The sequence below is a fragment of the Micropterus salmoides genome, unplaced genomic scaffold (assembly GCF_014851395.1).
Source record: "Micropterus salmoides isolate LMB-PRFRI ecotype aquatic unplaced genomic scaffold, ASM1485139v1 Ms_hic_scaffold_20, whole genome shotgun sequence".
Taxonomy (NCBI): Eukaryota; Metazoa; Chordata; class Actinopteri; order Centrarchiformes; family Centrarchidae; genus Micropterus; species Micropterus salmoides.
Genome location: NW_024041151.1, coordinates 3,906,557 through 3,928,424, shown reverse-complemented (window position 1 = coordinate 3,928,424; position 21,868 = coordinate 3,906,557). Strand labels below are relative to the sequence as shown.

Sequence of the window (21,868 nt, the reverse complement as noted above, 5' to 3'; positions counted from 1 at the left end):
GCTGGTGCGTATGGGACTAAAAGGTCAGAAATATAACAAGGCGAGAGGCCATGAAGAGCTTTAAAAGTGATCAATAGAATTTTAAAGTCAATTCTAAAACATACTGGGAGCCAGTGTAATGAAGCTAAAAGAGGAGTAATGTGGTCATATTTCTTTGTTCTGGTTAAAAGCCTGGCAGCTGAGTTCTGGACAGTCTGGAGTCGATCAATAGATTTTTGGGTTAAACAGGTGAAAAGGCTGTTGCAATAATCCAGGCGTGATGAGATGAAGGCGTGTAAAATGGTCTCGGTGTCCTTAAAAGTTAACATAGATCGAATTTTAGCTATATTTCTAAGTTGATAAAAACATGATTGAACAAGCTTTGTGGTGTGCTGCTCGAAATTTAAATTACTATCAAACCAAACACCAAGGTTCTTTGCCACAGGCTTAATGTGATTTACTAGGGAAACAGCAGATGGCAGTATTTGATTTGCCATCTGCTGGGACCCAATGACAAGGATTTCTGTTTTGTCTGAATTCAGCTGGAGGAAATTATTTGACATCCATTTTTTAACTTCACAAAGGCAGTTGTTAAGTGAACTGAGCATTCCAGGGTCTGTGAATCTGACTGGAAAATACATCTGTGTGTCATCAGCATAAATATGAAAAGAAATACCATGTTTATGGATAATATGTCCAAGGGGAAGCAGATACAAGGAAAACAAAATGGGACCGACCCCTGAATAACACATCACACAGTCATTAATGTCTAAACTTCTGGCAACAAAAGTGAGTACACCCTAATTTGGACATTTTCACTTAGGGGTGTACTCACTTTTGTAGCCAGCGATTTAGACATTAACGGCTGTGTGATGTGTTATTTTGAGGGGACTGCAAATTTACACTGTTATACAAGCTGCACACTCACTACTTTACACTGTAGCAAAGAGTCATTTCTTCAGTGCTGTCACATGAAAAGATATAATCAAATATTTACTAAAATGTGAGGGGCGTTACTGTATTATAAATAAGTCAGGTAAACTTTTAAAAAAGTCAAGATTTAATGAGTACAATAACCAGTGTTTTAGTATCATCAGCCATTTCCTTTGAAAATCATGTTTATTCATTACATAAAAAAGTTTGTGGTATTAAATGGGTTTAACTACACTTCCTGCAAGCACTGATCCAATAACATGCTTCAGTCTACTTTGGTAGATTAATAACATATTTACAGATATTTCCATTTGTGAAAACAGTGCAAACTGCATCTTTAAGAAGCCTCTGCAGTGTGGTGAAACAAGCGTCTCTGTGGGGCGATAAAGACACGGCTGTGTTTACAGACTGTTAAACACTTCGCCTGTGGATGAATGCAGCATTTAGCCTTTGAGGTCATCTCGTCTCCCACACAGCCGGCTGTAGACATGACTGCACTGAGTCATCATAGCTTGTTCTGAGCTGATACCGCTGGCTTAACTTCTCCCTCTCCTCAGACTGAACATCAGCGACAGCGACATGTTGACCATCACTGACGGCGATGAGGTCACGACTCGTATCCTGGGGCGTTACGTCGGAGGAAGCAGCCCCTTCAAGCTCTCCTCCACCACCCCCGACCTGACCGTCACCTTCCACTCCGACCCTGCGGGGCTCGTCTTCGGCAAGGGCGAGGGCTTCATCATCAACTATATGGGTGAGCGTTCAAAACAGTTTGACATCAAACGGCAAGACCAAGGCCTGTTCTCACGTTACTGGGTAAACATATAAGTATGAATTAAATGATAAATCATGTGTCTATATTCTATAAGTTTCTTATTGTCAACAGAACCCATTAAAAGACTCAAACCAGCCTGAAAGATCATCACTGTGGAGTTACCATGCTTCAGAGTTTGATTCTTCGTCCCCTTGGCCCACAAACACCGGTGCAGATATTTTCCTTGGGCCCTTTGTTTGAAAGCAAGGACAGCGGCTGCCTGAACGCCAAATCTATCAAAGCTACGGCCACAAAATTCCCCCAACAGCCGAAATATTCTTAACCAGCTTACACTAACAAATCAAGACACAGAGAGAGACACTGTGACGATGAGCACAGAACTAAAGCACAGCAACTCATAGGTCTACAGGTCATGATCACGCAATCGCAGTTAGGCCTATTCGTCATTTATCAACCCAGCGGCAAAGCAGCCAGAGACGTTACACAGACAGGTGTAGGGATGCACCGACTGTTCGGCCACCGAAATTAATCGGCTGAAAATAGCATAAAAAGCACTTTTGGTGTTCGGCCTAATAAGTCAAAAGACCGAATAAATTTTACCGAACAATTATGGTGACATGTCAGCACTTCTTAGAAAAGAACCGCTTTGAGTGTTTCTGTCACTCGTTTATGAGAAGGCGATTAAGCTAGCTAAATTTGTAGTGCACACGTATTCAAGCCTTTACGGTAAATCCACTGAAACGGACCAGTGCGAGCTGACAGGCAGGTTAGAGATCCTAACCTTTATCCTGTCAGTTTGTCTCTTTACAAAGACAAGTGTTGCTATGTTTCATGTTATTATTATTATTATTATATATTATTTATCAAACTGGGTCGGACTGGATGGATTTAGCGCGAGGAGGAAACACGTGACAACGTCCAGTTTTTAAAATAAGGCGTCTATAGAGGATGGAAATGAGATTAATTGGATTATATTCACAGAAATGCATGTAATTTACTTTACCGGAACCTCTGGGGCCCCGGACCCCCCCACTATAGTCTCTCCAAATCCTGTGGGAAACACTGAGTAAAAAGCTCATTTTGATTATTTAAAAATCAAAATGGCAAAATACATGGAACAAATGTGAATCTACTTGTTCGGTATTCGGGAAAGTTTTTCATTATATTCGGTCCTACTTCATCCCTACTGACAGAGTACAGTAGTGCTCATTTTCCAACATCGAAGAGGTAACAATTAGGGCTGGGTCGATATGGCCAAAAATGTTATCACGATAACAACATTTCATATCATTCGATTACGCAAATTATCACGATATAAGTCAAATCATTATTTATTTAAGTTTAATATATATATATATATTGAACATTTATTATATTGTTATTGAGGAAAATGATACTGCAATAATTATCATTATTGTTTTATTGCCCAGCCCTGGTAACAATCTCAACTTACCTCCCTGATCTTACTCTAAACAGAAAGAAACCTGTAACTCTTATCAAAGATGACGTGAGGATATCCAGGCACGTTATCGCGCACGACAGGGAAAAGATCACTTGACAAACCAATTCCCAGCCACCCAATGTTACTTCATAACTTTCGAGAACAATAAAACAAGTTGGAGGAATAATATTTATTTTGCCTGCCTCAGAAAGTAGGTACTTACATCCACACAGACCTTCTGCTACGCTTCCACCTGCCTACCACCCAGGAACCAATGAGCTTGGAGCTGAGAGCCACAGACAGGAAGTCAGATTAACATTAGATTTGTTGAAATAAGAAGAACTTGTAGAACATCAGCAGCGTTCTCCTTTAAATAGATTCAGTTTTCCAGTTCAGTTTGAATTTGCCTTTTCTCCTCCTCTTCCCTTTATTTGTCTCTCCTTTCATTTCCCTCTGCCCTTATTCAATCACATCCTATTTGTTTCACCGTCTCACAGTGGCTCTCATCTAGACACAAGCCCAGCGTTTAACAAGCAGCCAAATAAGCTCACTTCCTCCTTTGTACACACACACGCAGGGATGCGCAGTGCTTCCCGTACCCAGCACCTGACTCCAATTTAGCATTGCACCGAGACACACTGTCCAATTTAGTTGTCGCGCTCCCGACACCACAAACTCACGCACATTTCCCAAGAGGACTAAATCAAGAAGACACAGCATGAATACGTAGGCTACTCTCTTTGATTATATATGTGTGTGTGCGCAGAATAAATTACCCACCACACACATTCACTCTGCTCGGAGAAGGAGAACCGAGTCAATAGAGAATGAATAATTAATCTAGAATCCTTCAACTTACAAATCCCTGTTGGCCTATTATATTGTACAGTGTAATGCAATACTGTGCGCTGCCCGATCGCTCATCAAATATACATATGCAGACACACTCTAGTCCCAACAGGAGGTTCCTATTTACGTGTCTGACTTGAAACAGTGTACATTTTATTAATGTTCTGTATTTTCGTCTCGGCTTGAGTGGATAGCGAGGCTGGTTTTGTTTTGTTCTAGCCTATTTTACAGTTGAGATATTATTGAATCCACAGAGCAACTAATGTGTCTGTAAATGTTTGAATGAAGAGGGAGAAACATAAACCGTCTGTGAGGGTGCATGACAGTAATCTCCAGCTGATGTGATTTAACTGCAGCGTTGTTTCTGGGCAGGAATTTCTTCAGTGTACGACGTGATTTTTCAGACAGTGAAACTTACCTTTCCACAGAGTAGTACACCGATTTATTATTTCACTCCTGTAACTGTCAGGACCGGTGACCAGAACTCAAACGCAGACCAGAGTTAGGTGTTCAAACAAAGGTGAATTTATTCAGAGATGCTTAAATAAAAACATCATGTAGGATTTTTTTAATTCAGAAACATTTCTTGTCACCATACGCAGGTTAACAAGGTAGCCCAAAGGTTATATTGTGTTTAATTAAAAAAAGTACAATTCAATACAACTGTTGTTTTTATTGAATTGTATTTCATCTCATACGAAAATCTTCAGCCAAAACAAAATAGCCGACATTAAACGAGGGGGATCACGTATCAAGCAACCAAGGCATTAAAGAAAAGTAGTTAAGACTTTATACATTTTAAGTGATTTAAATTCTTCAGACTATATAATGCTTCAGTATAATGTTTGATTTATATTGAAATGTTGTATTTGTGAATGTAATATTCTTCATAAAGGTTAAGATAAAGAGGTTCAGTTTAAAGAAGCATCAAAATGCAGCAGAACCAGAGACATTGTCTTTTTTATTCCACTCATTCTTCATCTTTGTCAAAAGCTGCTGCCTTTATTACCCACAATGCATCTCTTCCTCTAACAGATGGGTGGGAACGTAGCCTGTGTGAAAGAAGTGGACGTTGAGTCTTCATCTAACTATCAGCTGTCGATACCCTCCCAGTATTTTTCATAATGATCCATTTTATCAGTGAACTTGTTTTGACCTACCAGCTCAACAAAAAACTTATTTTTGATGACTTATTTGACTTGATTATTTGTTTTTTGTTTCCATTTGTGGTAATTAAAATAAAAAGATATTTTTTGATCGATCTGAAGGGAGGGTTGTTCCGCTCTCTTGGCTGTGGGCCTTATTAAATTCTGAAGCTCCATTGATTTTAAGACTGAACAGATAAGAGATAAGATGGCAAGAAAGTTTGAGCGGCACACTTTGAATTAAAGATCTGAAGAATTCTTGATTCAGAAGGATCGTCAGAACGATTAGAGGCTGTTGGTCTGAGCCTCCTGCTGCTTTGCTGTTATCAGTTCACGCTGGTGCGTGAGGTCTTCTCAGATATCTTACAGATGAATCAGACGCAAAACACACATCCTCTGTGTTTTTTCATTTAGTAACACTAATTCCGCTCATTAAAACTTACGCAACTGAGAGCATCTAGTTTACTGGGAGTTTGAGACAGCCTCTTTAAAGATGCAATACTTTATAGTTTGAGGTTTAATGAGTACGAGTAACGCAAAAGAGGAGTTTCCTCGTAGAGACAAACTCGTTATCACCTGATCCGTTCCCTCAGCTCTGCATTGCAGTTTTCGCACCTTTCACCTCATTGCTTTGGTTTCCCAGCCCCAAACTTTGCCTGTTTTGACTCATTCTCAACAGCTGTTTAGAGAAACCCTGTCCACACTGGTGAACACAGTGGAGCATTTAGCAGCCAAAGAGCCAGATATTTTCCTCGGGAGCTGGTGGAGACCAAACACAGAGCTAACAGAGACTGAATACTGGACTTAATGCTGGCTGCACACCAAGACTGGGCTGATTGGGTCTGAGTCCCGATCTAAAACGGATTATCTGTAATGACTGGGGGATGACGGACAGAGGACCCAAAAGCACGCCTCAGAAACAGGAAGTAGATTAGAGGATCATAGTTTCCGTAACCTCTTCATCACCAGGCCTTATATTATATATTTGCTTGGGGGTGGAATATTATTTCACTTGGGCATCATTGGTTTTGATAAATTCACAGTTGTGTCAAGTAGTGTATCACATTAAAGTATTGACAGCTTTAAAAACCCGTCATTGTTCGAGATTGAGGTAGGAGTACCCCGGAAACGGGGAACCTCGGGATGAATCAGGTACACAAGTGTGGCAGGGAGGCTAACGCTAAGACAACGTCAGCAACTAAAGCAGAGTTAAAAAACCCAAAAGATCGAAGTTATGAATTAGAAATGCAGACATGAAAGTGGAAGGGGAGCCAGGGGCCGTATTACAGAAACTTCCTAACCGACAGATCCTATCCTAACTGCTTGGTAACCGTGGTAATAAGGGTTAGGAAATGATTTAGGAAAAAGGCCGTTACAGATTAACAGTTGCTAAGTCAAGATTCATTTCCTAACTTTAGATAAGAAAAATGTATTACAGAAAAAATCCTAAATAAACTCTCCTGACTGTTAAGCTGTCCTAACTTTTACTTTTCCACCAGGTAGTGTTTGCTAAGTTGTTTAATCCACATGGTTCTTTTACTGCTTTCACAAAATCAATGAAATGAAATGGAGATTTTGAATGTAACAGGCGCGAAACCGACGAATGTTGAATATTAAACTAATTATTAATTAACTTCACCCCGGTGATACGCGGCAGTGACTGTGTCCGCTGTTTTAGCCCACTCTCTGTCTTTCATCTCCCCGGATAGGCTAAGCGTTACGTGAATGTGGATTTCTCGACGAGGTTGCCAACACCTCTAAGTCATCTGACTTGAAGTTCAATGATAGTTGTTGTTTCTGACCCATTTTCAGTGTATGTTTCTTAAAATAAATGACAAGCGATTAAAAGCTGTTTAGCTTGGCGAGATGAGAAAAGAGTATTTAGGATTTCCTAACCTGAGATAAGATAGAATGAAGTAAGATTGGATTCCTAAAGTTAGCTAGGATTTTCTTCAGTAATACCAAATTGAGAAAAATCCTCTCTTAGACTCTTCCTGTCTTAACTTCAGACTTAAGATAGGAACTTTCTGTAATACGGCCCCTGGTGAACTAAATACTCTAGGATCCAACAAGAATCTAACAAGTAACAGGTGCAACTAATGAATGCAGGGCAGGACAGTTTCATAGGCGAGAATCAGACAGGGGATCAGGCAGAGAGCGAGGTGATCCGAAACGAGAGGAGCGTTGAGTGGCGCGGTAAAACCAGGACGAGTGGAAACATGAGCCTCAAAAACTTTACCAGGGAGGGATGTAGAGTGATGATAGTGTTGTGTAAGGGATTTAAAGACATAATCTTACCATAAGGAGGCTGTGGGTGATCAGCAGCCAACGAGAGCACGCTGTGTATTTGTTCGCTCTATAAAACGTATAAACCTGCTGATTCCCTTTTCCCAGCTAACGACGACAGTCTGCCTTTATCATCATTCATCAGGAGACTCAAACACGACTTTAAGAGAATAAAAATGTAGCTCCGTACCTGCTGGAGGTGCAGATAAGCAACATATGAACTTTTAAGGTGATAATATGTTGATTTTGTCTTCACAACTTGTTCCCGGTGCCCTCAAGTGGCCAAAAAAAGTAACGTAGTGTGTTTACAGGTAATAAAAGGTAAACATTAATCGTAGGTTGTGGACGCGACGTGGACTCTGGTCTCCTGCATGAAAGTTGGACTTGGTACCCAGAACACGCAGAGCTTATTACATTGGACAGTTCTGCACCTCCTGATTTATGTCCAGTGCCAATGTTCAGTACGAGCTGTGCGTGCTATGGGTAGCAGATCAACACCCCTGTGACAGATAACTGACAGCTTGTAATAATTGTATTGAGGGCTGTTTGAGTGGGAGACTGAATAAAAAACTGACAGGCTTCTCCAGCTTCATGTGGAAAACTGTCCTTGTCAGAGTGGATACGCTCTGGAGAGGTGATATTTGAAGACTGTCCAGCACAGACGAAATCCATCCCTCACACGGCCAAGTAATCGCACAATGAGTCCACCAGTCCTCTGTGCTGCGATGGATTTCTTCCTCACAGAGAGCCAGAATCATGTTCAGATCAGATGTAGTGTTGTTTATCTTGTTTTCTTCTTGACCCTGTGAAAGGAAGAGGAAGCTCTTCACTGCAGCCGAACCTGGACCACGAGAACCGATGCCATTAATCAACCTTTATTTTATTTTTTTAAATCTCAGAGGTGTCCCGAAACGACTCCTGTCCAGACCTGCCTGAGATCCAGAACGGCTGGAAGACGACATCCCACATTGCACTGGTGCGAGGGGCTCGTATCACCTACCAGTGTGACCCCGGTTATGACCTGGTGGGACGAGAGACCCTCACCTGCCAGTTAGACCTCACCTGGAGCTCCCAGCCCCCCTTCTGTGAAAAGAGTCAGTTCCACGTCTGCCTAAATGTGTGTGTGTGTGAGATTTGGTCCAGTTCATTAACTGGAACTGAATGCGAGCGAATATATGAATATATAAATAGCCACCAAATTCATTGAGCAAATGCACACTCCTTTCAGGATGAACTCTCCTCACAGGAGTTTTAAACTTTTAAAAGTAGAGTTGGTGTTCAGGTGTTTCATGTTAGAAACCCTTTTGATCGTTTCTATCTGGTTCTCTGTCATTAGCTGCTGTAACAACAGAGCCTACCCTCAGGGTTCAGACAATTATATCTATATATTAATGACCCATAATAAATAAACTAAGTGTAACCTTTGTATTTTTAAACCTGGGCCCTATTTGCACACATGTCGGTGTTGAAATGACTAGTAGGTACAGAAAGTTTTGAATCCGTGCAGTAGAATTCATTCAGTCAAAACGGCGTCCACAGAAAGAGCTTCTTGTTGCCAGCGACAGGCTCAGACTGTTACACCAGGTGTCCCAACGAGGGACTCCGGGTGACCCCCTTTGTTCTTAACAGGAAACTGGAGTCTCGCTCATAGACAGTTCTGTCTGAAACCTCGCGAGAGGCGAGTTGTTGCAGGAAGACGCCGGTGGAAACCGAAGACGAACTGCTAGCAAGACTTTATTTTCTAATGGTACTCCTACACAACAAACTCCTCTCTCCAACTCTGACTCACGTTTCCACAGGCGGTAATTCAGACGGCGCAATTGCCCCGAAGGAATACTTTGCAGCCACTGCAGCCGGTTAAGCTGCCGGCTGAAACATCTACTGCACAGATTATTTGTGTATCTAGTGATCATTTCAAAACCAACATGTGTGAAAATAGGTTTAAAAATTATTATCCTTTTTGTCGTGTCATGTATGTTGTGTGTTTGTCGGCTATTTTACTGACAAAATATTAAGTAGGTGATGTTATGAATGAGAAAATCTGAACGTATATATTTTTCTCAGTCATGTACTGTTCAGATCCCGGCCATGTGGATCACTCCACCAGGTCTCTGTCCGACCCTAAACTCCTGGTCGGGACGACCATTCAGTTCAGCTGCAACCCGGGCTTCATCCTGCAGGGCGGCGCCACCATTACCTGCTACGGCCGCGAGCCAGGGACCCCCGTGTGGACGTCTCGACTGCCTCACTGTGTTTGTGAGTATCAGAAAGTCTGTACGGTTTTGACTTGCAAAAAAGAAGACGACACATGAGAGTTAGTTGTTTTTACCGACCTGGAAAAGATAATAGTTATTTTATTTGCTATATCAAACCTGTGAGCGGAAAGAGTCCTGTGGTTTATGGGTAATTTGTCGGCCCTGTGATTTCAGAAACCTGTCATCAGGATAGACAGTTGCGCGCGGCAGTAAACTGAAGATGAGAGGCTTTTTCCCTGTGGCTGTGCGATCTAACATGAGTGGGTTTGTGTGATTTCTTGTATGAGAAAAAAACGCCTGGCTCTCTCTTTCCTCCGCTGACACAGATCACAGCGCCTCTGCATGCCAGACACGACGCTTCATCTGCTGCAGATAGTGTGTACGTGTGTTTTCAGGGATATTAATGTTTGTGTGAAGTGTTTGAAATGTAAATTCAATGCTAACGCACCGTACCAATCAGCCCTCAGCAACCTGGAGGAGGGGGTGGAGATTATCCATGAGTCATGTCACCTCAGCCAGAGCCTGTCAAATCTGTCAGTCGAGCTCTGACGCAAAACCTCTGATTCGTGGTGAGAAACTCAACAGGAGCCATCAAGCTTTCTTTTTTTCCTTCCTCCTTACATCTAGCTGAGGATTCTGTTTCCTGTGAAAACCCCGGCCTCCCTGACAACGGCTACCAGATCCTGTCCAAGAGGCTCTACCTGCCCGGCGAGTCACTCACCTTTGTCTGCTACCAAGGCTACGAGCTCATTGGAGAGGTTGCTATTAAATGCATCCTGGGAAACCCGTCGTTTTGGAGCGGCCCGCTTCCACTCTGCAGGGGTGAGACCTTTGCAGCCTTTTATTCTGATGAATTTGTGGAATGAAAAGCTCCCTTTGGATTTGTGCATGGACACAATACTCTTAAAAGAATTTTTTGCCCCATGCTTGTTGATACAGATTGATCATGCTCCTGCATGCTAATGACCGTTCGCTAAACCCCCTTCCCAAACGGCGATTGTCCAATCATAGCTCTAGGCACAAAGTTACAGCATTTAAAGAGTTTGAAGGGTCGGGTACGGGATGAATATAGTGTCATATTTTGAAACTGAAAAAAAAGGTTTGAAAGCTTTAAATCTAATAAAAGATAGTTTTGATAAATCTAATCTAATACCTGCAAACGTTTTGTAACTCTTTTCACACGTGTTACTGTTCTCCCGTTGTAGTAGTTTGTTTTCCAGGTTTGAAACCTTTTAAATGTTGATGAACTGGTGCAAATGTTTTGAAACGTTGACACTTCGAAAGGGCAAATCTTTAATTTGTTGTGACGTGGCTCAGAAGGTCACGACAAAAGGGAAACACACCGCGGTAAACGTTTAACAAAATATTTTTTATTTAAATCAAAATAAGCCAAATTAAGACTTGTTTCAAGGTAAAGGTGATAAAGTATGAGATATGAACATTAGTGGTTTCAGTCATGTCAGGGCAGGATGATGGATGCATGGAAAATGTGTGCAAGGGTGTTGTAATGTGCAAGAAACAATAAGAGCAACTAAAACAGCATGTCCAGAAACCAAGGCGGAGGTGGAGCCTGTGGAGGGAAACAGAGGGTCGTAAGTTAGCAGAGAGGTCTGTGACCTCAGCTCACAGCATCAGCACTACGAATGAGAGCGAGGCTTACAAATACTCTACAGGGCGTCACAATTTTTAAACTTTTGTGGATGTACATTTGCACTCATTTTGCAGATTCGGTCGAGTTCAGAGCCGACAAAACGTTGCAAAAACGTTTATTTATGACAGAAATGGTGGTGCCTCGATCACCCTGTTGTGTCTTCTTCTTCTATAAAATCCTCCTACTGACGTACAGATCTCTCCATGGACTTGCACCTCAGTACCTCACAGATCTACTCCATCCCTACACTCAGTCTGACAAGGACCTGCTCGCTGTCCCTAACTCCAGGCTCCGGACATTTGGTGACAGAGCTTTCTGTGTCGGTGCACCATCTCTCTGGAACAAGCTTCCTCCTGCCATCCGCTCTGCCTCCTCTATAATAACCTTTAAAACCCAGCTTAAAACACACCTCTTCACTGAGGCCTATGGGCTTTAATCTCCTCTGGTCTCACACCTCTCACCTCTGGAACCCAGCAAAACGCCTTCTTCGGGATTCGCCTGTCATTCATGCGGATAATGTGTCCGGCGAGCCTTAGGCAACGGCGTGCGACAATGACGCTTAACTTGGGCAGCTTGCCTCGTCTAAGGAACTCCTCGTTGGTTATGTGGTCGAAGTACCGTATCCTCAGTATCCGTAGAAGGCAGCGTTGGTGAAAGACGTCTCCTGCACTTCACTGCCTTTTTAATACCCCGACATAACACGTCGCTGCTGATTGGGTAACACCTCTGACACACCCACCAAATGAGAGAAAACACACCTCAAAGCCCGTTGCACACCGTATCACACCGGAAACTTGTCGTTCGACCCTGGATCAGAGTCTCCAGTATTGAAATTGAAATCCTGTAGTGTGAATCGAACACTGAGCAGATACAGAACAGTTTTAGTATAATAACTGTTATTGTATTGGGCTATATCTGCATGGATTTATTATAGCTTAATCCATTTATCTTTGTAGGGTGACATATTAGCACCAGTCCAAGGACAGAAGATGTAAAATCCCCTTCTGGCTAATTCTTGCACATTATACATTCATGTATGTATTATTAGTCTGCATTCTCCCTGCTCTTGAATCTGAAATAAATAAATCTATGGACATGAAACATAAAATAACTTATAAGAATCATTAATCATAAATAAAATAAATGTATCAGCAGCAGCACAGAAACAATTGTTCAGAAATCCACAGGATTCACACAAAAGTCTTTTTTAGGACTGAATGAATATGTGGCGTGTGAGAGCGGGGAGGGGGGATTAGCGAACGGTCAGTTCAAAGCAGCCTTGTTACAATACAAATGTTCCTATGCACTGACTGACAGAACGATGTCTTGCAGCCAACCATGACTGCTTTGGCAACCATGCTTTGGAAGGTGAGTCTCTCTGTGTGTGTTGGTGTGCTCTGATGCTGTGGGCTGAAAAGACCCACTGACAAAACCCTGAAACTAACCAAAGAAAATAAAAGCACCTCTCTTTGTCCGCTCTGCCTGCATCAGCAAACACCTGCCTGCTGAGGTCATGCCCACTGTCTGTTTGTCCATCCACATGTTTGTATTCATTTGTTTACCTGTAGCATCCACCTACCTTTGCTAAGCCACCCGTGACCAGACCTTTAGAGGTTTTATTTGTTCTCTTGATAACAGCATGCCTTCAATTAACCTTGTCTTATTCATGTGTCAGTTGCAGAGGCGACTGCAGGCTCCACTCTGGATGGAGGGAACATAGCGCTGGCTATCTTCATCCTCGTTTTTCTGCTGTCCGTGCTGCTCGGAGGGGCTTATGTCTACGTCACACGGTAAGGCTCACGTTCATCTGGCTGGACTACCAGCCATGCAAAGAGGGCAACTCCCTCTGGACTCCAGACGCAAAACCACTAGGGTCATGTTGTGGCAATAGGTTTGTGGTAAACAGTGTTGGGGTGGTTACTCAAAAAAGGTAATGGATTACACATTATTAGTTACTTTTTAAAAAATTATAAAGTAATGCCTTACTTTACTAGATTACTCACTGCTGAAAGTAACTAGTTACAGTACTTTTGGATTACTTCACTTGTGATGCACAATAACAATATATAGTTACACCTCATATCTGCTCAGATCAACACAAATCCTTATGATAATGAGAACATACACAGGATCTCTCTTTTATGCTCTTTAATACTACAAAGTGACAACAGAGTTGTGAACATCAGGACAACATTTGTTTGAAGAACAAGGCTACAGGACAGTACTATAATGCTTAGAACTTTATTTGGACATTTCATTGGAAACATTTATTTTTTAAATAATGAAGACTGTGATTCTTACTGCTGAGTTATTACAGCTTGTACAACAGTGTAAATCTGCTGTCCCCTCAAAATAAGAAATCACACAGCCGTTAATGTCTAAACCGCTGGCAACAAAAGTGAGGACACCCCTCACATTTTTGTAAATATTTGATTATATCTTTTCATGTGACAACACTGAAGAAATGACACTTTGCTACAGTAAAGTAGTGAGTGTGCAGCTTGTATAACAGTGTGAATTTGCTGTCCCCTCAAAATAACACATCACACAGCCGTTAATGTCTAAACCGCTGGCAACAAAAGTGAGGACACCCCTAAGTGAAAATGCCCAAATTGGGCCCAAAGTGTCAATATTTTGAGTGGCCACCATTATTTTCCAGCACTGCCTGAACCCTCTCGGACATGGAGTTCAGCAGAAGTCCTGTTCCACCAGCTCCATGACGACATCACGGAGCTGGTGGATGTTGGAGACCTTTGGGCCCAATTTGGACATTTTCACTTAGGGGTGTCCTCACTTTTGTTGCCAGCGGTTTAGACATTAACGGCTGTGTGATGTGTTATTTTGAGGGGACAGCAAATTTACACTGTTATACAAGCTTCACACTCACTACTTTACACTGTAGCAAAGTGTCATTTCTTCAGTGTCGTCACATGAAAAGATATAATCAGATATTTACAAAAATGTGAGGGGTGTCCTCACTTTTGTTGCCAGCGGTTTAGACATTAATGGCTGTGTGATGTGTTATTTTGAGGGGACAGCAAATTTACACTGTTATACAAGCTGCACACTCACTACTTTACTGTAGCAAAGTGTCATTTCTTCAGTGTTGTCACATGAAAAGATATAATCAGATATTTACAAAAATGTGAGGGATGTGCTCACTTTTGGGGGATACTGTAAAAGTAAGAAGTATAAATTCTCACTCTTAATGTTGTTCCTGTTTCCGTCACCCGGTCCATTAGGTGCCGATATCACTCCAACTTAAGGCTTCCTCTTATCTACCCCCACCCTTACCGACAGATCACTGTGGAGACAGAGTTTGACAACCCGCTCTATGAGACAGGAGGGGTGAGTGTCCGGTACATTTAAAGAGTGAAACAGTACATTGAGCGGCTAACTGTCCATAAACCCTCTTCCATCTTCTCTGTCAAACAGGACACTCGTGAATATGAAGTATCGATATGAGAAAACATTTCTGAACCGAGACCGACCGCCCCGTCCCGAACTCTTCATCCTCTCCTCCCTCCTTCTCCGCCCAGGAGGAGGCGATGTAAATACAAATAGATGATGTCCAGCCCCCTTCCGGCATGAGACGCAGTGACTGATCCTGTTCTCTCCTCCTTTTGACGTGACAGCTTCTGAGGACATGATGGGAAATAGGAGAGGAGATGAGACGAGTCAGTGTGTGGATCAGAGATAAAGGGAGATGGAGGACGGACGGGAAAGACCCAAAGATCACCTAAGAACGCCGGACTATGGTGAGGAAAGAGGAGATGGTGGGTGGGAAGTGTGAAAACAGAAGTTAAGGAGGGGAGAAGGGGAAGGAGTCGGGGACAGGACACAGTATGAGGAGAGTTATAATCCTTAAGATTTTCATGAAATCAAACTTAACTTTTTATACTATTCATGATCGGATTCATTTCTGCAATTTAAATCTGCTATTCAATGAATTTACATTCAGTCATTACCTCTTTATATAGTAGTTGTCATTGTTAGTGGCAGAGTCGGCTGTTACAACAGGCACGAGGGATTCACAGGAGACGAGGCAGCATGTAATCCAGCGTTACTGTTTTAAGTTTCATTGCCTCACTGTTTACCGTTCACTCAGTGCTGTGTTAGGCAACATTTTCTACAGCTGCTGCTTTACATTAAAAGGCAAAACGAGACACGGGGCAGCGTCACAGCAGTCGGCCCAGTTTTAAATATTTTAGGGAGTGAGCTGTTAGATGAAGAGCGACAGGGCTGCACACCTAGACGTTTCTCAGCAAGGGCATGATGGACAGTTGGAGGCAGATTATTAACTGATTTATTTTAGCATTTGTTTGTCTACACTGTAATCAGATGCACCAGAATTGACCCTTCGCTAAGCCACGCCCCAAACACAGCGCAGTATAGGACTCGCTCTAACTGAGGTCCGACACTTTCATGGCTGCGCTCCATTGACTCTAATGCAAAAAGAGTCGTTTTTCTAACTTTCATTTGCTGTATTTTTCAAAGATCTGGTCAAACGCTGTTCCTGGGAGGCTGAAAGGAGGAAGTGCGATTTATTCTCTTTCCAAAACCTAAAATTAATCCAGAAAAGTGTCGGCTGTGGATTGTCCCTAATGTAATGTTAGTTAGCTAACGCTACCTAACGTCCTACTGCACGTAATAATGCCCTACTGTTCTGCTTTTTAATGATTGTAATAGTGAATAGAGGCCTTCCCAGCTCTATAGCAGAATTTTTGCCTTGTGTAACTCGTGCAAATAAACACAACCCGCGAATATTCCCCTTAATCTGGTTTACTACAGCGGTAAGAACCCAAAATGAACATTTTTTCTGTGATATCATTGCAATAAACGTATCAAAGCGATGCTGAAATACCGTGTTAGTGCGAATATAAGACGACCCTCATTGTAAAATCTAAAGATGTTTTTATAAAGAAAATAATTTTGTTTGAAAATGATTCTAATAAAAACACATTGAAAATAAAATAAAACAAGGGAGGTTGTTGTTTTTAACATCTTTTAAATAAAATAACTTTTTTCTATATCTTTTTAAATGAAACGGTCACATTTAAATTACTGCTAAATAGAATGTAAAATGTTATTTAAATGTGACCGTTTCATTTAAAAAGATATTCAAAAAGATATTTTATTTAAAAGATGTTAAAAACAAAACAACCTACCTTGGCATCATAACTCCTCCTCAGATGTTGGTTAACTTGACCGTTAAGCTAGCTAGCAGCAGACACCAATCGTGAGTCTCGACAGACACTCCAGTTCCTTCTCTGCTGCTTTTTTCTTTTCGACTCTGCACATTTATGTTTCAGATTCATGAAGCTCCCGGGATCACATGCTCGCCAGTGTTTCTCCCGCCGCTCGGCGCAAAGGCTTTACACTGTGATCACGTCACGCACAATTGCTTTTCTAGGCTCTGAGAAAGTTTTAAAAAAATATATAAACTCCATGGATTAAATAATATAAAGAGTTATAATTGAGCTTGATTGCAGTTGCAGGTGTCCTGTCTCTTTTTATACTGGAGCTATATCAGACGGCGGGCCAACGGGAGATTTTGTGTATTTAAACGATCCCCATTGAGGGAGGATCCAGTTTTTTGCTAAATACTTCTACAGTTTTCAACAAATGAAACAAATTTTGTTGCCACTCGTACTTTCGCACATTTGCTATTTATCGGTAACTTTGTCCAAGTTAGATTTTCCAGCAATAGGAGCAGGCCGCTATGTTTGGGGCCCAACGCACATGACGTATTTGCAGTAATCATCCAATAGCGTGCTTGGAAAAGTGCCAGATAGACAGAAATAACCGGAAATAAATAACGCCCCAAAGCGAGTTAACTGTAGGTTAAATACCTCAATAAATCATCAATAAATCAACAAGGGAACTCACGCTGACACGTGTATATAGTTTATATTATTATTATTGAACATTTCTATGTGAACAAAGCTAAAAAAACACAAGATTAATGTTGTAATCACAGACTATAAACATTTCGTATTCAGCATTTTTTGTGTTGCACAGTAGCTTCATTGTACTTGTTGCCTGTTGTGACATCTTGGATCTGGCGACTTTAAAATCACATATTCCCTGAAACTGCAGAAACAGCTAGAGGATAGGTTAATGACATCTCTCCGTCACCATCAAGCGGGAAGCTTCGGGTCAGAGATCTGATGCGAACACAGAAGTCCCTGAAACCTGCATTCAAACTTGCGGCTTCAAAACGGCAGTCCACAAACCAACGGGTGACGTCATGATGACTACGTCCATTTCTTATATACAGTCTATGGTCAGTATCTTATTGGTTCCACTACTACAGCAGGCTGCCGCGTTAAAACTTTAAACTATGATTTATGGAAAATGTGCAAGAATTTCAAGTGGCAACAAGCAGAATCTGATTAAGAATAAAATAATCTCCACAACTTTAAAAATCTGGGTCCTCCCTCGACGGGGATCATTATTTTCTAAAACTAAAGCAGTCACGCGGCCTACGTCCGCCGCCTAGAGGGGGAAAACGATTTTTCTGTTGTTGGCGAGCGGTCACTAGGACAAAGATCGGTATCAGATCTACTAATACATCCGTGGTCTGAACACACCACTGTTACCTCTGTAAACACGTGTCGCACAATCACCTGGGACTAAAATCTTAAGGATTACAACATTGGAAGCATCTTGGGGATGGTGGATTTTGTTTACATCCACACTCATGCGGCACCATCTCTTGCCACAAATTGATAATAACAGCACGTAAATAATGGTCAGCGGCTTCCCTTTTCTTCCTTTCTTAGTAAGTCCGACACAGGATGTCAGCTGTCTCCTGTCCCCGAACACCCTCCTGCCGGCAGTCACCTTCAAGGCTTTTAACTCCAGCCAGTCCGGTTCTGGCTTTAGCTGTAGTTCAGTGGTATTTAAATCTATGACTTCAGGGCCAGTGCAGTACCGATGTCTTATTTCTCACACGTACTGTAGTTAGATTGATAACTGTCGTAGACCGGCCCCGGAGTCCCCCAGGTCCGGACCGGCTGCTGATTAAAAAGGAAAACATGCATTGTTGCAGATGTGGAGGCTGCAGTGTGAATAGCGTAGCTGTAGTTAACTGACCGATCTTCGAGTGCAAGCTCAATCAACCCCACCAGATGATGTATTTATTTTGATGTACTGTATATGTGATGTTTTATGCAGATTGATAAATGTACATTTTCATTATGAGAAGACAAACGTTAACAGTTTCCCTAAATAAATGGTAAAACTTGAATAAAAAGTACAAAATACTTTGTAAATGTTGAGAATTTCCGTCTAATTATTTGGCATCATCATGTTTTTTTCAGGGTCCATATGTGGATAAATACACACCACATGGGGAAGATGAATATTATACCGAAAACCATGTTACTTTTAAATCTGTCGGTGGTTTGTTCATGGCTCTTTCCAACATCTTAGCAGAAAAATGTAGACAGTACTTACAATACTTGTTTATACTTGAATCACTTGAATGTCATTTTAGCAGAGGATTTTCTGAGAGCATTTAGTTATTTGAGTATAAACTATTTATGTGCAGTTAATGGAACAAAAGAGTGGAATAATCAGCCCTGTCTTCTAGAAATTATGTTTATAAAGTTCTACATAGTTTTCCCAATTACTGCCTGGGTTAAGTTTTGTGGCAACATTTTTTTGACGTGAATGGAACATTTATACCACAGAGAGGCTCCACATCCATCTGTGGTTTAATTTAGACAACAAAGCAATTTGGTTTTGGGTAAATGTTAATACACATGTTGTGTCTCAAGTCACTGCAGACTTTTTAAAACCAGTTCAAGGTCTTTCTATAATCTTAATCAAGGTTATTACATTAATAATTTCCTAATTTTGTTAAAAGAATCATGTTTCCTTTAACACACATTTGCTGTTGCAGATTAGTTTTATTTAAAGCTGATTTGCAACAGAAAGGGTTGAAATGATCTAAGCGTCCGAAGCTTTGTGTTGTGTGAGGTTTGTAATTGAGCCTTGCTCACAAGTCCTTGATTTTTGTACCGTAACCCAGCTGAATCTGTTGAACCTTTAGACCAGTAGTTCCCGACCTTTTTGGATTCTGATCCCTTCAAATGAAAATGCTTCAGGGATCACAATCCTGTGTGAGTTTTAGTCCTCTGCACCCGCAAAAAAAAGGCTTGAAACACTGCAGTTTATTTAAATAGACAAATTAAAGGGAGCATTCAACAGTGTTGCAACCAAGTGGGAACCTCCGGTGCTTAAACCTGCATTATCTCTAACGGCCAGCAGGGGGCGACTCCTCTGGCTGCAGAAAGAAGTGTGATTGTAAATGTTTCTACTTCTCAGCTGATTTATTCCCTCAGTAAACACTTTCCTGATGAGTTTCTGGTCTCAGTCGCTAGTTTCAAGTCTTCTTCAACACAGCATGATGTTCATTTAGTAAATTATGGTCCCATTTAGAGGAACATAGACCAGACAGAGGGGAGGCTCTATGGCGGGGCTAGCTTGTGATTGACAAGTCGCCACCATGGCAACGTGTATCTGCTGCACTATCCACGTATTAGGAGTTGGCTGTTCATTTTTCCGGTAAGTACATTTTGTTTGTCGCTAGCCAAAATTAGCATACCGGTTAATATCACAGTCACCGTGAATTACAGATGCACCTTTGCTAACCAAGTTAGCTAGCGCTAACCAAGATGGCGACAGCCAAAACGCTTCAAAACGCTGGTCCACAAACCATAACGATGTCACTGTGGCTACGTCCACTTCTTTTCTACCGTCTGTGATTGCAAGTCATTTGGAGATTACATTTACAGTGTTTTGGACTCCTGGAAAAGAAAGACGTGTTTTGCCCAGTGATCCCTTAAAACGAAGCTATGCCTACTTGTGACATTTTGTCGCCAGCTGATGTGTCTATAAGTTATGATAAATTTAAACAGAGGGATTTTGTTACGTTTGTTTTATTCTAATAATTTGAGGCGAAATTATCCATTAATTCACACGAAAAATACTAAATATTTGCGACCACTTGGGAGGTCCCGACCCCCAGGTTGGGAAACACTGCTTTAGATTCCAACATCACCGACATTAAAGGATTTTAATCTACTTAATAGTCATGAAACGTTTCTTTGAAGTCGGAAGTTCTCAGTTTCACCACCAGCAGTTTTGGTTTCCATTCAGTTTGACAAGTAACTTTTTTCTGGCTGTTGTCTCGCAAATATTCCCTGATGGGTGGAAGGCAAATCCTGCCCCGCAGCATTTCCCTACCGCCAGCCCATGTTAATGTCCTAATGATTCCTTCTGTTGCCATCGTGAATGCTAATAAGAAGATAATGTTTCCTGCCACGATAGCAATTTCAAGAGGCCTTCCTGCTGCGGTTAATTCAACTGTTGAGGAGCTTTTAACCAGATGCTTGACGATATTAGGCACTCTGAGGAAATTGAATGCTACCCACATGAGTTTAATGAACCAAAAGACATTCACAGAGCCAGAAATACATTACATTAACGTCTGCATGTAAGGCATTTAGTAAGTTGGTGCTTTTATCCAGAGAGACTCGCAAAGAGTGCAGCAACACAAGGAGATCATTAATATTACAAGCAGCTAATAGCGTGGGTCAGACCACCACTGAGTGCTGTCATTGATTAATTGATGTATTTTACCATCTTAATATCTAAATGTAAGTATGGATTATTAGGATTCTGTTCCTGTATACTCCATTGCATTTAAGACAATGAGATGGTGGCTAAACAAAGGCATGAATAATTTATGTCTGTCAGTGTCAATGTATTTGATACTACTATATCAGCAGAGCAATGACCTAAGCTAATGCACATCTGAGTAATGGAGAGGTATATTTGGCTAAAATGTTATGACTTTATTCTCATTAAATGTGTTAGTCTTGTACTATAATGACTTTTTTCTCAAAGTGTCAGAGAACACAGATATGTGGGAGAGATTCTGAATGTGCAGAAAGTTTTGAACATTTGAACACGGGAGCTATTAAAGTCCTGAAGTTTATTAAAATAAATGTATCCACATTTAAAACCGTCACTTCAATCGGTTATGCCTGCTTGCAGCAGGGATGAAATTAAATGAGAAAAATTGTTCTACAGGTGTATAGAAGCATGACACGATGGTTTCAGGTCTAAAATGCACAATGTCTCATCGTTTCGCTGATGTATAAGAATACGATGTAAAATTACAGTAAAAGATCTGGCTCAACTCCCCCCCCAGGTCTTTTGGCTAGAATTACCTCATCCCTGCCATTTTAACAAATTTGTGTCGTCCAGCAGTTTAAAGGTAACGTCACGCTAACAGTATGGCCTCATGTTGTAGTTTCCTAAAGCACCAAACACATGCGTAAGATTTTCTCAAACCTGTCTGTAAATGTTCACACACAAGAATCCTTGAACATAAAAAAAAATCACTTCGATCGGCAAAAAAATGTTTTTTGATCTCAAATATGCTCATGATTTATTCCACAGGCCTCTCTCCATCACATGGTGTGAGTAAAATGGTTGACTCAAAAATGTGTGGTCATATAACCAATTTAGTCTGTGGTT

General features: G+C 41.4%; 1 protein-coding gene across 3 annotated transcripts in view; it reads left to right on the top strand.

Annotated features, from left to right (window-relative positions):
- LOC119915089 (seizure 6-like protein) overlaps window positions 1-18,591 on the top strand; it is a 93,108-nt gene extending 74,517 nt beyond the window's left edge. The window contains exons 10-18 of one of the 3 annotated variants that reach the window (XR_005446890.1): window positions 1,470-1,666; window positions 8,308-8,502; window positions 9,473-9,664; window positions 10,291-10,485; window positions 12,647-12,682; window positions 12,990-13,104; window positions 14,557-14,662; window positions 14,750-15,072; window positions 18,100-18,591. Coding sequence is in view for 2 of the 3 variants with exons in the window: in XM_038734665.1 (XP_038590593.1) it covers window positions 1,470-1,666; window positions 8,308-8,502; window positions 9,473-9,664; window positions 10,291-10,485; window positions 12,647-12,682; window positions 12,990-13,104; window positions 14,557-14,662; window positions 14,750-14,779 (1,066 nt within the window). In the remaining variant the exon portion in view is untranslated. Of the gene's footprint in view, window positions 1-1,469; window positions 1,667-8,307; window positions 8,503-9,472; window positions 9,665-10,290; window positions 10,486-12,646; window positions 12,683-12,989; window positions 13,105-14,556; window positions 14,663-14,749 lie in introns of all 3 variants that reach the window. The other 2 variants (XM_038734665.1, XM_038734666.1) reach the window with 2 other exon arrangements.
- The last annotated feature ends 3,277 nt before the right edge of the window (window positions 18,592-21,868 follow it).